Source organism: Petaurus breviceps, unplaced genomic scaffold (genome assembly GCF_028583685.1).
Source record: "Petaurus breviceps papuanus isolate PSGF00001 unplaced genomic scaffold, PetGlider_PUasm1.0 90352, whole genome shotgun sequence".
Classification (NCBI taxonomy): Eukaryota; Metazoa; Chordata; class Mammalia; order Diprotodontia; family Petauridae; genus Petaurus; species Petaurus breviceps.
This window is the reverse complement of record NW_027187228.1, coordinates 828,764-842,806: the sequence shown is the minus strand read 5'-3', so window position 1 is coordinate 842,806 and position 14,043 is coordinate 828,764. Positions and strand designations below refer to the sequence as shown.

Genomic DNA, 14,043 nt, shown 5'->3' with positions numbered 1-14,043 from the left:
CTGACCCTTTACTCTCCCTTTCTCTCTCCTCCTTTTCTCCTTGTCTCTCACCTTTCACTCCCTTTCCTTCTTCCTTTTCTCCTTGCCTTTCATTTTCACTCTGCCTTTCTCCCCTGTGCTCCCTCTCCTTCCTCTCCCTCTGTCTCCTTCCCTCTCCAGCTCCCCCCTTTACTCTCCTCCTTCCTCTTCAGTCTCTCCCAGCTCATCTTCTCTGACCCTGTGGCTCTCATGCATTAATTTCAGACTAAATGTAAATAAATCCATTGGATGGCATCCAGTCTAGTCCAGTTTCCAGCTCCAGCTGCCCTCCCTCTGCCCTGTGGTCAGGTCTCACCCCAGGCCTGGCTTTACCATTGCTTTGGCTTTGGGAAAAACCATGGCATTACAGGGCATAATCATAAGCATGTAGGCTGAGAGAACTCACTTTATAGGACAGAATAAAAAAAAAGGCATCCCCACCCTTGACCCAACCACGGTATTTGGTGGTGACACTGGCACACCTCTCACACTTTTCTTTCCTTCCTGTCTGGCATTCATAGGATCACAGAATTAATACTAGAAGGGACCTTTAAGACCATCTAGTTCAATCCTATCATTTTACAGATAAGGAAACTGAGGTGTTACTATCTTGTCCATAGTTACAGATAATAGACTTTAGAGGTAGAATTTGAACCCAGAGCCAGTGCCTTTTCTACTGTCCCATGATGAATCTCTTGTCCCCTTCCTTCCTGATTCTCTTGCCTATTACCATCTCTTGAGTTTTCTTCCCCATACTGCCCAATTCTCCTCCTTCCTCTTTCTGTTCTAAGAAAGACCTTAAACAAGTCTTGAAGGACTGAAGGAATAATTGGAGAAATTCTCCTCCTCTCCCTAGAGACCAGACCTCACACTTTAGAGATAGCACATCCAAAGATGAAAGGAATGAGAGTTCTGCTCCTCCCACCCATACCCATTCCCCATCCTACAGTCAAAGAGAAGAGAATTCAACTCCAGGAGCAAGGCCCAGATCTGGTGGGCTCCCTCTCAACTCAGAGGGGCCTGGCCAGCTCAGAGGTCCTCCCTGCTTCCTCAGCCCAGCTCTCAAATCTCAGGGCAGGACTGTCATTTGCCTTGGGCAGGTATGAGTTTGTCAAGCCTGTACCTGCCTTGCTCTGAGCTCTAGACACCACCTACCCCTCTATTGGGCACGGGAGCCTTCCTTCAGGCTAGGGACACCCCAGGGATCAGTTAAAGTCCAGGGCCCTTCATGAGCTTTCCAGACCACATAGGAACTGCTCCCAGGTAAGGAACACTGAGCCCCACTGAAACTTGTTCTCTCTTGCTGGGGCAGATTTTTATTGCCAGGGTCTGGTGGCCTGATCCTGTTTCCCTCCTTGGTTTCTCTAATTGCCTGTTTTTCTCTGCACTTGGAGGCTAGTCAGAGGAAGGTAGACACACTGTGTAAGCCCTACTGGCCTACTCTGGTTTAGTTTCTATCCCTGACTCAACATCTGTCTGTCTTGGTCTGTCTTTTAATCCTAGAGCGTTTGTGTCTCACTCTGTCTCCTATGAGTTGTCCTATGGGTCTGTCTGAACCTGTGCTTTGGTGTGTCTTTCCCTTTTGCCATGATAGAAATGGGGAGGGGAGTTCTAGACCTCCCTTTGGGAGTCGTTGTTTTCAGAGGCTCCATAGTGATTTGCTTTGGTGGGGACCCAGGCTGCTCCATTCCATCCTCACTGCTTGTGGCAACCCTTTGTCCCATTGACTTTGCTGGCTGCCTGTTCCCTCTTTTGCTCTCCTCTCAGAGGCCTTTCTCATGCCTGGGGGTGGGGAATCATTTTCATTTTCTCCCCTGCCTTCCAGGCTGGTTCCACTCCAAGGATCTCTGCCCCAGTCACTGTAATTGTGGGATTGGGGGTGGCTCTGTTTCTCCCACTTCCTCCCACTGTACAGAGGGTCATTCGCTATAATTATAGATGGCAGTTCAAGTTCTTCTGCAAGCCTTCTCATTTTTTGTCTCACTCCCTTTCTCCTCTGCCTCTTGTTATCTGTCTCTCTTCTCTTTTTCTTTCTGGTTTTCTTCTCTTGTGTCTTCTGCACTCTCTCTTTTTTTTCTTTCTTCGTTCTGTGTACTTATCTCTCTGTCTATCTTATTGTTGTTTGTCCATTCTGGAAGAGGACCAGTGACAGCAGGAGGGTGATGTCTTGACTTGTGGTTGAATTGGATTTAAGTAAGGCAGGGCTGTGCAGAGTCATCAGCCTCACTCTCTCCTCCAGAGTCATTGGAGTTCAGTGGCAAGACACAGGTCAGAATATCTGGTGATGGCCCAGGATACAGTAGTAGACCCTGGCCTTTTTAAGCTAAGGTCTTTCTCAGGTCTTAGTTTGTCCAAGCAACACCCATTCAGTGATCTGTCTTAAAGAATGGACCACAAGGACCTAGTGCTGGAATAGACCCCAGAGGCCATCTATTCCAAAAATCTGTCTTTAAAAAACAATGAGGGTGGGGCAGCTAGGTGGCACATTGAATAGAGGACTTGGCCCTAGAGTCAAGAGGACCTGAGTTCAAATTTGGCTTCAGACACTTAATACAAAAACTAGACACGTGACCTTGGGCAAGTCACTTAGCCCCAATTGCCCTACCTTCCCCCCTCTAAAAAACAAACAAACAAAAAAACCCCCAAAACAACAAGGAGACTGAGACCTAGGGAAATTAAGTGACTTGATAAAGGTCACACAGGTAGTATCTGTCTCTCATACTCTCTCTCTGACATTCTCAAAAGAGATAATATTTGTAAATTGCTGAGCACAGTGCCTGACATAGCAAATGTTTGATAAATGATTATCCCCTTTTCTCCCTGCCTTCTCTCTCTGTACCTCCCTGTCTGTTTCTTTGGCATTGTGTCTCCATTATTCTCTATCTTTGTCTAACTATGCCCTTTCTTCTTTTTAGTCTCTCTCTCTTTCTTTCTCTGTAAAACTGTTTCTATCTCAGACACAGATTTAGAGGGGGAACAAAACATTTTACAGATGAGGAAACAGGCTTTGGGAGGTCATTTTACCCAAGTTCATATACCCAATAAGCAAGAGAACTAGAATTAGAACCTGGTTCTCTTTATCCTCTGGCCAGAACTCATCTGTCTCATCTCTTCGTCTCTCTTCTCATTGGGGTCTCTCCATCTCTCTTCTCATTGGGGTCTCTCCTTTTGCTCTCTGTTTTTGCCTCCTCTTCACTCTGGAACTATCTTTCCTCTTTCTGCTGTCTAACTGTGGCCCCTCCTCTGGGCCACAGCCCCCACCCCTTCCACATAACACACACAATGTGGTTTGGGAGCATTCTATTTTGAGTCTGGTGCTGCCAGAAGCCAGGGCAGGGTTGGGTGGAGAGCAGTGGGAAGGATGGCAGCAAGAGGACCCTAAGGCAACCATGGGAAAGGGGGCCTCAAGGGAGATGCAAAAACACAGCTCCTCCTACGGGCCCCTGGAAAGTATTTCTCAGTTATCTGTTCTCTCCTTAGCCCAAGACAAATCCTCATCTCCGTCTCTCCTGCCTGAACTGGAGGTAGCACCATCCCCTCGCTTTTCAGAGGCAGCACTGGAAGAGGTCCTTCTAAAGGAAGAAGCACCCCCTATGCCCCAGGGTAATGGACCAGGGTCCCCCCAGGCCCTGGAAAGCACTGAACCTGCCATCCCTCCAGAAGCTGTGACATGTGAGTCTAGAGGAGGGAGGGAAGCAAAGGAATTTAACAAACTTTTATAGGGTGTCTCTTATGTGTATAATAGCACAGTGCTAGTCACAGTGGGGGGATATAAAAGAAAAAATACCAGTATATGCCTTCAGGGAGCTTAAAGATTAACTGGGGAGGTATACTCCTCCTCAACACACATACACAAATATTTCACAAAAATGTGTATAAGCATGTATGCATACATAGAGCTTATGTGGCCCTGGGCAAGTCACTTAGCTTCTCAGTGCCCCAGACACTGCCTGAGACACAATTTTCTAAGACTATAAATTGCAGAGCAGGTGGCAATCTTTCTGGTATAGAGAAGCCTTCTCCATATGAATGAAATCACAGGTCTATTCTAAAAATGTGTTTACAATGCTATTTATACACCAGTGCATACATTCACATATACATAAATAGATATAACTATATATTAAGATCTTCCCCTTTGTGAGTGAACTAGGGGATAAAGGAACAGTGAAACCCTGCCCTCCTATTCTGAGAGGTCATGAGAAGGAGGGATAAGGGGAGGGGGAGAGGAGGAGAAAAGAGACATTCCTATCCCTCCAAGATTCTGAACCTAGCTCATGCACCTGATGGGCAAGGGTTGGAGACAACCTTCTTCCTGGGGCTGGGTGGGTAGAGGGTTCAGTCAGGACATTTAGGGCTATGTTTTACATTCTGGAAATCAGGGGATTTTATCTCTCTGTCTCCCTGTACCCTCCCAAATGTGAACCATAGTCATAAGGGAGAAAGAGGTCAGCTTTCTGGGCATAGGGGAGGGTAACATGGGGTCAGAGTTAAGACAGATGTTCCTTGTGTCTAGTGGGCTGTGGTGTTTGCTCTGTGACTCAGCTCCCTGTCCCCCATCCCCACCTCCAAAAGCATAGGCAGCCTCTGTGTCTCACTCCTACAGCCTCACCTCCTTCCACCCAAGCCCCGTCTACATACATATTTGGTTCCAAGAAGGAGATTTGTGGTGTGGGAGGCAGGGTAAGGGGTATAGGAGAACCCTCAGAGACTGGGCAGTAGCTGTTCCCACCATAGTGTATAAAAGGATAAGGGTCCTGAACAGGACCAAGAACTCCTGATGGTGGAACCCATACACACACTCACATACATGTATATATTTATGTGTATGTGTATGTATATGTATATATACATATATACACGTATGCATATGCATATATATCTGAGGCAGAACCCATATATATATATATATATATATATATATATATATAAACACACATATATATATCTGAGGCAGCCCCCCAAAAAACCCCCCTTTTTCCTCTAGTGTCTACTGATCCTTTGTCTTCATCTCCCCCAATTTCTGTTCTATTGTCTCTGTTTTGGGGTCCTCATCTTTATTATTCTTCTGTTTCCCAGGCTCCTTTCTTCAGTCCTCTTCCCTTCCTCCCCTTCCCCCCAGGCCTCAAGCCTCTTCTCTATTCCCATCTATCTGTTACTCCTCTATCCCTTCAGAGTTTCCTATCTGCAATTCTCAGTCTTCTGTCCCCTAGTGTCTGGTCTATGATCCCCACATTACTATTTCTTAGCCCCCTTTCCCTTATTCTCTGCCCCGTCTCTTGATCTTACCACTGTTACCTCTCAGTCCCCTATGTCTCAGCCTTTGGAATCTAGCTCTCAGCACTCCTCCCCACCTCTCCTTTTTAGCCCCAGCTCCAAGTTACAAGGAACACAGGCTTCAACTGGGTTCTAGAACACGGTATATTGAGGAGTTAAGCAGCAAGCGCCTGGGGTCCTGTATCTTCAGGCAGGACAGCTTTCCAGCTTCCCAAGTTCCTAAGTGATTGAAGGGAAGGGGTTCCTGCCCCAGGACTTAGGAAGACTTTGCAAGCAGAGATTTGGGAGCTCTGATCAGCTCTCCAGCCCCTAACCACAGCAGTACTGCTTCCCTAACCTCAAGGGAAGTGTGGGTGCCATGAGGGTGGGGTGGGAAGCTGGAGGGACAAGAAGCAGCCTAGAGGTTGGGTTAATGGCTCAGGGCACCTCCAGAGCTTGACCAGTCCCTGCCCCACTGACACTTAACCTGAAACTCAACAAATAGTTCCTAATTTCAGTGGGCTCCTTTCCTCCATTTTCCCCCTAAGTTTCCTTCCATCAAAAGCACTGCTGCCAAAGGGCTCTAATTCTTCGGGGAGGCCTTTTGACTGAGTCCAAGTTTTACAAAACAAATCCTTTTATTAAGGGGATTTGATTCCGTCAAAAGGCACACTTGAGGACCTAGAGGGCCATGTGTGGCCTCGAGGCTGCACGTTCCCCACCCCTGCCCTAGGTTCTAGGGACAGGCTAGAGAAGAGGTGGTGGGAAGGGTATTCCTCTCCAAGCAGATGTTTCCAATAACCCCCCCCCCCAACCCCCATCACGTGAAAGGCAGAAATGGCTGGGGGTTGGGGGGCAGGGAGGAGCTGCTGGTTAACTGCTTCCCTGCCTTTTCCTCCCCACTGCCCTCCCTCTGAGAACCCAGACCTTTTCCTCTCCTTCTCAGGGAAGAAAATAGCTCTCTGAGCAGGACAGGGCAGCTGTGGTCCTGAGAAATGAGGGTCAATCTCTGGGCCAAAGTCTGGGAGGGTCAGTGTACTTTCCAAATACACAATACTTAAACATACTAGAATAGATTATCTTATCTCCTCTGCCCCAAATAGCCAGTCATAGGGGGAATGAGGCAGCTTGTCATAGTTTGAAGAGCACTAGACCAAAGCTGAGAGACCCACCTTGTGATTTGGGGTCACTCACTTTCCCCCTTTGGGCTTCATGGTTCTCTTCTTTAAAATGAGCAACTTAGACTGCTAAGGTCCCTCCCATTTTAAGTTCTGTTTTTAAACTTTCTTTATGTTTGAAGGTCCCTCCAAACTCAGTCATTCTGTGTTTTGTGTTCTAACGTTCTGTGTTCCAAGGTCCTTTCCCACGCTGACATTCTGTATTTAAACATCCTAGGCTCTCAGTTTCTTTCCAGTTTTGATATTCTGTTTAAACATTCTCTATCCTAAGGCCTGTCTAAGCACTGACATTCTGTGTTTCCAAGGTCCCTCCCAACTCTATTTAAACATTCTGTGCTCTAAGGTTTTATGTTTGAACATTCTATATCATAAGATCCACCCAAGCCCTGATATTCTAGCATTTATGATATTATGAACCTATAACTTCTAAGCAAGAAGACTCTCCTAGGGACTAACCTGGCACCCTGGGCCCATGGGGGCTCCTGGAGGCTCCCTAGCCCCTTCCCTTTTTCCTTCTCTCCCCAGGCCAGCCTCAGGGGCTTCCCTCCCCAAGGGGACTTCCTGGGCCTTCCAGCTTTACCCCGCTATTGCCCAATGGTGCTGGCCATTCCCTGGAAGCGTGTGGCCCCAAGAGGTCAGGGAACGGCACACTGGGTGGCCCCAAAGCCCACCGGAAGCTGCAACCACACTCATCATTCGCCAGCCAGGGCAGCAAGAAGAGCAAAGGAAGCGCAAAGTCATCGGCTTCCCAGATCCCCATTGAGGCTCAGGAAGGTAAAAAAAAAAAAACCGATCTTACTCCAAAACTCTTTCAGAAAAAGTAAGTCGTGGTACTCTATGTATCCAGTTGCTTGAAACTGGGTGCTAGGTAAGGGTGCCCTTCCACCCCCAATTACCCTACTGTCATTATAGTATCACAGGGCCATGAGGAATAGGTAGAGATCCAATATAGTATAAGGAAAAGAGTAGTGGATTTGTAGATCTGGTTTGAATTTGGTCTTTAGTGTATGACCCTGGATAAGTCACATGCCCTCTCTGACCTTTAGTAGCATCCTCTGTAAAAATGGGAGGGAGGGGTTTTACTCAATATTATCTAAGGCCCTTTTCAGCTTTAAATACTATACATGATAATGAGAGTTGGATTTGGAATCATGGTAAGTTTCGTTGTTGTTCAGTTGTTTTTGGCCATGACCCTATTTGGGGTTTTCTTGGCAAAGATATTGGAGTGGTTGGTCATTTCCTTCTCCAGTTCATTTTATATATGAGAAAACTGAGGCAAACAGGGTTAAGTGACTTGACTAGGGTCATGCAGTTAGTAAGTATCCAAGACCAGATTTGAACTCAGGAAGATGAGTCTTCCTGACTTTAGGCTTGGTGCTCTATTCCTGCCCCTTATAGTAAGTACTTGATATATAGCTCCATTATTTACCACCTGTATGCCCTTGGAAAAGTCTTTTGACCTCCTTGGGTCTCAGCTTCCATATCTGTAAAATGAGGGGATTAGGCAATAATCTCTGAGGTTCCTTATGGTTTAAGATCTCTGACCCTGTGATTCTGTCACCCTCTTCTTATTGGTGTACTTCTACTTGAAGCTAACTGGAAATATGGAATCAAAAAATCAACATTTCACTGTGTGCCCACTTCTGTGAAGGTTCTGGGAAAAATGGAAGATTTGGTTCCCTGCCCTTGAGGTAGCTGGTGACTCAGTGGATAGAAACAATGGACCTGGAGGAAGACCTGAGTTGATACTTACTAGCTCTGTGACCCTGGGCAAGTCACTTAACCTCTGCCTGTCTCAGCTTCCTTATCTGTAAAATGTTGATAATAATAGCACTCAACTTTGCAGGGTTGTTAATAGGATCAAATGAGATAATATTTGTAAAGTACCTAACACAGTGACAGGCACTTAATAGATGTTATATAAATGCTTATTTCCCCCCCCAACTGAGTCACACAAACAAGATTAATAGGAGAAAAATAAAGAACAATACAAAGAAGGATGGAATCAAGTGCTGAATGTGTAGCAGAATGTCAGTGCAGGTGGACTTCAGAGAAGTCAGAAAAAAATCAATCATTCACTTTATAGGAATATTCTTTGTGGGACTCCTTTGAACAGTCAGCTTTCCCAAGGGCAGAAATCCAGCAGCTATCCTGATAAAGATTTAGCCCAACATAGTGGGAAGAGCTCTAAGCTAGGAGTCAGGAGCCAAGCTAGAACTAGGGTGAGGTGACTGGGGCTTTTCCCCAGGGCACCAAAATTTAGAGGGCTCTGGTAGCACTTTCAACTGATTGAAGAATTATCTGTGTCCCCAGATTAGTAAGAGTAATAAATTAAAATAGGAAGTCATTACATGATAATCCCTCTCCTGGTGTCCTGCTTAAAACCAAAGTGAGCTCAGAACCAGCCCCAGCTTATTCCCCTCTATCCTCACTCCCAAAAAAGCCTCCTCTACAGAGCTTCTAGGGTTTCTCCCTTCCCAATCAACTTAGCTTTTAAAAGTTGATTCAAGGACACGTTTTGTGCTGTTTACTCCAGCTGTGTTGTTTGAAGCTTTGTTCTGCTTCCCAAAATTACTAGCTATTGCTCTGCCAAGGAAGCTTGAGTTTTCTGCTCCTGGCTTTACTACTGACCCACTGTGTGGCTTTATGCAAATCATCTCCCCTCTCTGGGCATCAACTTCCTATAAAATGAAGGAGTTAGACTAGCTGGCTCCTCAGGTCCCTTCCAGCTCTAATGATCTCTGAGTCTAGAGCAGAATGATACAGGGGGAAAGAGAGTTGGATTTTGAATCAGAGGTTGTTGTTGTTTGGTTGTGTCTGACTTTTCCAGATCCCATTTGGGGTCTTCTAGGCAGAGATACTGGAGGGTTTGCCTTTTCCTTCTGTAGCCCATTTTGCAGATGAGGAATCCAAGGCAAACAAGGTTAAGTGGCTTGACCAGGGTCACACAGCTAGAAAGTATCTGAGGCTGGATTTGAACTCAGGAAGATGAGTCTTCCTTATTCCAGGCTCAGCACTCTATCCTCTGTACCACCTAGCTGACCCTTCAGTCAGAGGATATGGGTTTAAATCCCAGCCCTGCCACGTGCTACATGTGTGACTTTGGGCAAGTAACTTTGTTTCTCTGGGACTCGGTTTCCTCATCTGTAGAGTGAGGGGGTCAGATTAGATGAGCTAGTCTCTGAATGGCCCCAGGATCTCAGTCCCCAGCATTTTCATTCCCTTTCCTTCCTCTGTGATCATTTCACGCTCACTCTTTTGTTCCCTGACCTCACCAGACTGCTGTGTACACTGCATCCTCTCCTGCCTGTTCTGCGAGTTCTTAACGCTGTGCAACATTGTCTTGGACTGTGCCACCTGCGGCTCCTGCTCCGAGGACTCCTGCATCTGCTGCTGCTGCTGCGGAGGGTCAGGAGAATGTGCCGACTGCGACCTGCCCTGTGACATGGACTGTGGGATCATTGACGCCTGCTGCGAGTCGGCCGACTGCCTGGAGATCTGCATGGAGTGTTGTGGGCTTTGCTTCTCCTCCTAGGCCCTGGCCCCAGGACAGGCGCTGGGGGGGAGGGAAGCTGGGGGGAGGGCTGGCTCCCAACCCAAACTGCCACCCCCCACTCCCCACTACAAATCAAGCTGCCTCCTTGCCAAGGATTCAATTGGGACTGACTTGAGCTCCAGATTGGCATGGTGAGCAGAGACAACTCCAGTTAGAGCCAGTGGAGGAAAGAGATACAAGGGGGCACCATAGCCATCCCTTCCCCCCACCCCTTCCTCCTCAACCCCCAGCACCCTGGACTAAGCATGGAGCCCTGATATGAAAGAATCCCACATGGTGACAGACTTAGAGACCCAGAGGTCCCAGACGATTAGTGAATCAATCAATAAGTATTTATTAGTCTAAGGTCTTAGGGGCCTGTCCTCTGCCCCTGCATCAATATAACTGAGGAGAAATTCTAGAAAGGACCATACCATGGAGGTAGGCCAAGACCTGGCTCCCTGTGTTGGAGCCCTCAGGACCAGGCTTCAGTACACTGTGAAAGTCAAGGGAGATGAGCCTTGGGGAGGAAGGGACCCTGCCAGCCACCAATAATCTTGGGCTTCAGGAACTGGGGGTTGGGTGGGGCTCCCTAGAATGTGAGCTGGGCGGACCTGGATAGAAGATGGTGGAGAAGAAAAAAGGGACAAAGAGGAGTCCTGAATTTCTCTACCTCTCACCACCCCTAGCCCCAGACTCTCTCTGACTCTATCCTAGCCTCTGGGGCAGCTAAATGTGAAGATAAAAAAGACATTTCATTTAGGGTACTCATGCCCATCCCCTCTTCCCCTCTTTTCTCTTTCCCCTCTCTTGGGCTTCCCTAGGATGCTAACCTGAATAAAGACCTAGGAGAGTAAGGCGATGCCTAGAGATTGGGTGTGTGTAGAGAGAATACAGTGGAAAGGGGAGGGGGTGGGGAACCACATGGAAGAGACTGGAATGGGTGGTGGGAGGGAAATGGTGGGGAGGGGCAGGCCTGTTAGTTGCTGTAAATAAATATCTTTGCCATTTCACATTTCCCCAGCGTGTCATTCTGGAGCCAGATCTGTGGAGTGAGAAGGGGCATGAGAGATCATCCCAATTCCCTTATTTTACAGATGAGGAAACAAAGTCTTGCCCAGTGTCACAGAGCTAGAAAGGAACAGAGCTGAAACCCAACCTAGGTTTTCTGACTCCAAAATCAGAGCTCTCTATTTGCAAAACAAGACAAGATGGCCTATTTCTTAGAACCCCCAACAATCCAATCCCAATTCTATGTCATTCTCTTAGGGGTGGGTATGGGAAACCAGAGGGTTGGATGTCCATAGTCCCTTTCCCTTCTCCCACAAAAAGTAATAGTTCTGAATGGACCTGGCTGCAGAAGACATTCAGGGTCTGGGAGGAAGGAGTTAACCCCTGGCATGGAAATTAATTAACAACAGATGTGTTTGGTTTCAATTAATTAATCTCCTGCTGACTCCAACTTTTCAGATCCTGTTCCCTAGTATGCCTTCTTCCAAGGCAAGAAGCAATTCCCATGCCAGAAGGGGAATGGGGCCTAGGGACGTGGCTGACCCCTGCCTTGGCACTCTCTCTAAGGTCCTTGACTGGCAGCCTAACCAGCCGTGTCTCTGACTGGGGTTGAGATCAGGGAGGAAGAAAGCTGGGTATAATGGCATATTTGGGAGTGGAAATTCTGAAAAATCTCCCTCTTCTGCCCTTTTAGAAGATCCCCTCCAAGTGCTGGGGAGGTGATCTTTTTTAATGATGGAGAGAGGTCCACCCTGGACAGAGTCCCTCACCCAGAAGGGCCTACCCCTTGAGAGATAACCAGGCCTGGTAGGTGAGTTAGCTCTGACAAAAGTAAAAAAACTAGGAACTGTTCAACCTGGAAAAGAGAAAACTGAGGAAGGAGGGCCAATGTACCAAAGGCAACCATTACAGACTGTTCAACACAGCTAGTCCCCACTGGGGGAGCAGGAGAGGGGAGAGTGGGAAAGGGGATTCAGAGAAGCAGAAATGTGGATTCCCTCAAGTAGCTTATAATCTAATTCAAAAGACAGGACTAATACATGAAATGATTAGAGATAACATAAACTTTAAACTTATTCTGGCAGTGGGGAAGCTCAGTTTAAGGTAGGAATTAGTGTGAACAAGGATAAACAGAGTGGGTTTTACCCTTTAAGAGGTGGGATTGAACTAGGCCTTATTCTTCTGATTTCTCTCTCAATTCCCACTGCCCACTTCAGTCCAGTCCCTTTTTCAACTAAATTAAAATCAAAAAGTTTTTGTTACATGCCCACTATGTGCAAAGCACTAAGGTAGACCCTGGGGTACAAAACCAAACCAAATTTCAAAGAGTTTACATTCATCTCTTAGACTAGTCTGGCTTAAGGGAGGATGGTGGTAAAGTGGAGAGAGGACCAGACTTAGAATCAAGAAGCCCTGAGTTCAAATCTAGCCTCAGATACTTCCTAGCTGGATGACCCTGGACAAGCCACTTAATCTCCATCTGTCTCAGTTTCTTCGACTGTAAAATGGGGATAATAAAAGCACCTATCTCCCAGGGTTGTTGTAAGGATCAAATGTGATAATATTTGTACTTAGCACAGTGCCTGGAACAACACAGACACCATATAAATGCACATCCTTCCCTTCTTTCCTCACCAGTCAGGGTTTCCAAACGGGTCTACCCTTCCAAATCCATCCCTCATGTTTCTGCCTCCACAACAAACACTGGGAAATGCAATGGTTCTGATCACGTCATTCCTTTACTCAAAACCTGGCAGTGGCTCCATATGCCTACCAAATTCTTGTTCTTGGCATTCAAGGCCCTCTGTAATCTGATGCACTACCTTATTTCATATGTTTCTGTGCTTCAGTCAATCTGGACTGTTCTCCTTTTTCTCATTCCACAGTCTCTGATCCCTATTTGCTGAAACCAATCCTTCCTTTTCTCAAGGCCCATCTCGGTCATAAAGCCTTTCCTGATTACTCTCCCTGTCTTGTCTGCTGAGCTTATCTCAAGCGATCTGTCCCTCTCTCTATTTGTCAATAGCACTTTGCCTGGACCTTGCCTTCAAAAAGTATAAGATCATCCTCAGCCAGTGAGCAAATGTTAAACAGCACCTGTCCTCTATTTGAGCCTCCATTGAGAGCTGGAAAGGATCTCAGAGGCTAGCTAGTTCAACCTCCTCAATTTTACAGATGAGGAAACTGAGGCCCAGGGAGGTTAAGTGACTTAGGATCATAGATTCAGAGCTTAGAGGATATGAAGTCTGATACACTCATTTTACAGATAAGGACGCTGAGGTTAAGTGATTTGGTCAAGGTCACACAGGTAGTATCAGATACAAGATTTCAATCAAGGTCTTCTGATGGGTCCAGAGCCTTTTTTTTTTGCCTCCCTTTATCTAACTCTGCCTTGCACCAGAGTTATTTGTACATTTCTTTCCCTCTTTATTGGATTGTAGCATCAGGGTCTGTGCCATATCCATTGATGTGTCCTCTGTGCCTAGCATAGTGCTTCATACAATGAAGACTTCATGCGTATTTATTGAATAAATGAATGGATGAGTGAATGTATGAATAGGATTTAGATAAAGGGGGGGTGTCTATTCAATCTCTAAAGAGATGCCATGCAGGGAAAGAATGGGAGGGATGATGATGAAGTTGAGAGGGGATGAATGTTACAGAAAAGAATTCCAGTCTTCTCAAATCTCACAGGAAAAAAATTTCAGCCTCCAGAGCCAAACACAAAATCCTAGAATCCTCAGAATGAGCCTCTAGACCTGGGACACAACCCTTTTTGGGTCCTTTGACAACCTGATGAAGCCTAGAGATACCTTCTCAGAATGTTTTTCAATGCAAAAAATAAAATGAAAATTAAACCAACTATATAGTCACATAGTTATCAATATTTTACAAAGCAAGAGCATAGACCCTGTATTTAGAACCCTTCATCTAGTCTAATAGCCTGGTTATACAGATGACAGGGACAGCTAGGTGGTACAGTGGCTAGAGTGCTGGGCCTGGCGTCAGGAGGACCTGAGTTCAAATCTGGCCTCAGAAACTTAT

General features: G+C 46.5%; 1 protein-coding gene across 5 annotated transcripts in view; it reads left to right on the top strand.

Moving 5' to 3' along the window:
• Positions 1 to 10,844, top strand: part of MDFI (MyoD family inhibitor) — a 29,419-nt gene extending 18,575 nt beyond the window's left edge. For 4 of the 5 annotated variants that reach the window (XM_069108331.1, XM_069108332.1, XM_069108330.1 and 1 more), the window contains exons 3-5: positions 3,499 to 3,690; positions 6,978 to 7,226; positions 9,731 to 10,844. In XM_069108331.1, coding sequence (XP_068964432.1) covers positions 3,499 to 3,690; positions 6,978 to 7,226; positions 9,731 to 9,987 — 698 coding nt within the window. In that variant the 3' untranslated portion in view covers positions 9,988 to 10,844. The remainder of the gene's footprint in view (positions 1 to 3,498; positions 3,691 to 6,977; positions 7,227 to 9,730) is intronic. The other variant, XR_011172460.1, reaches the window with a different exon arrangement.
• Positions 10,845 to 14,043: the final 3,199 nt, after the last annotated feature.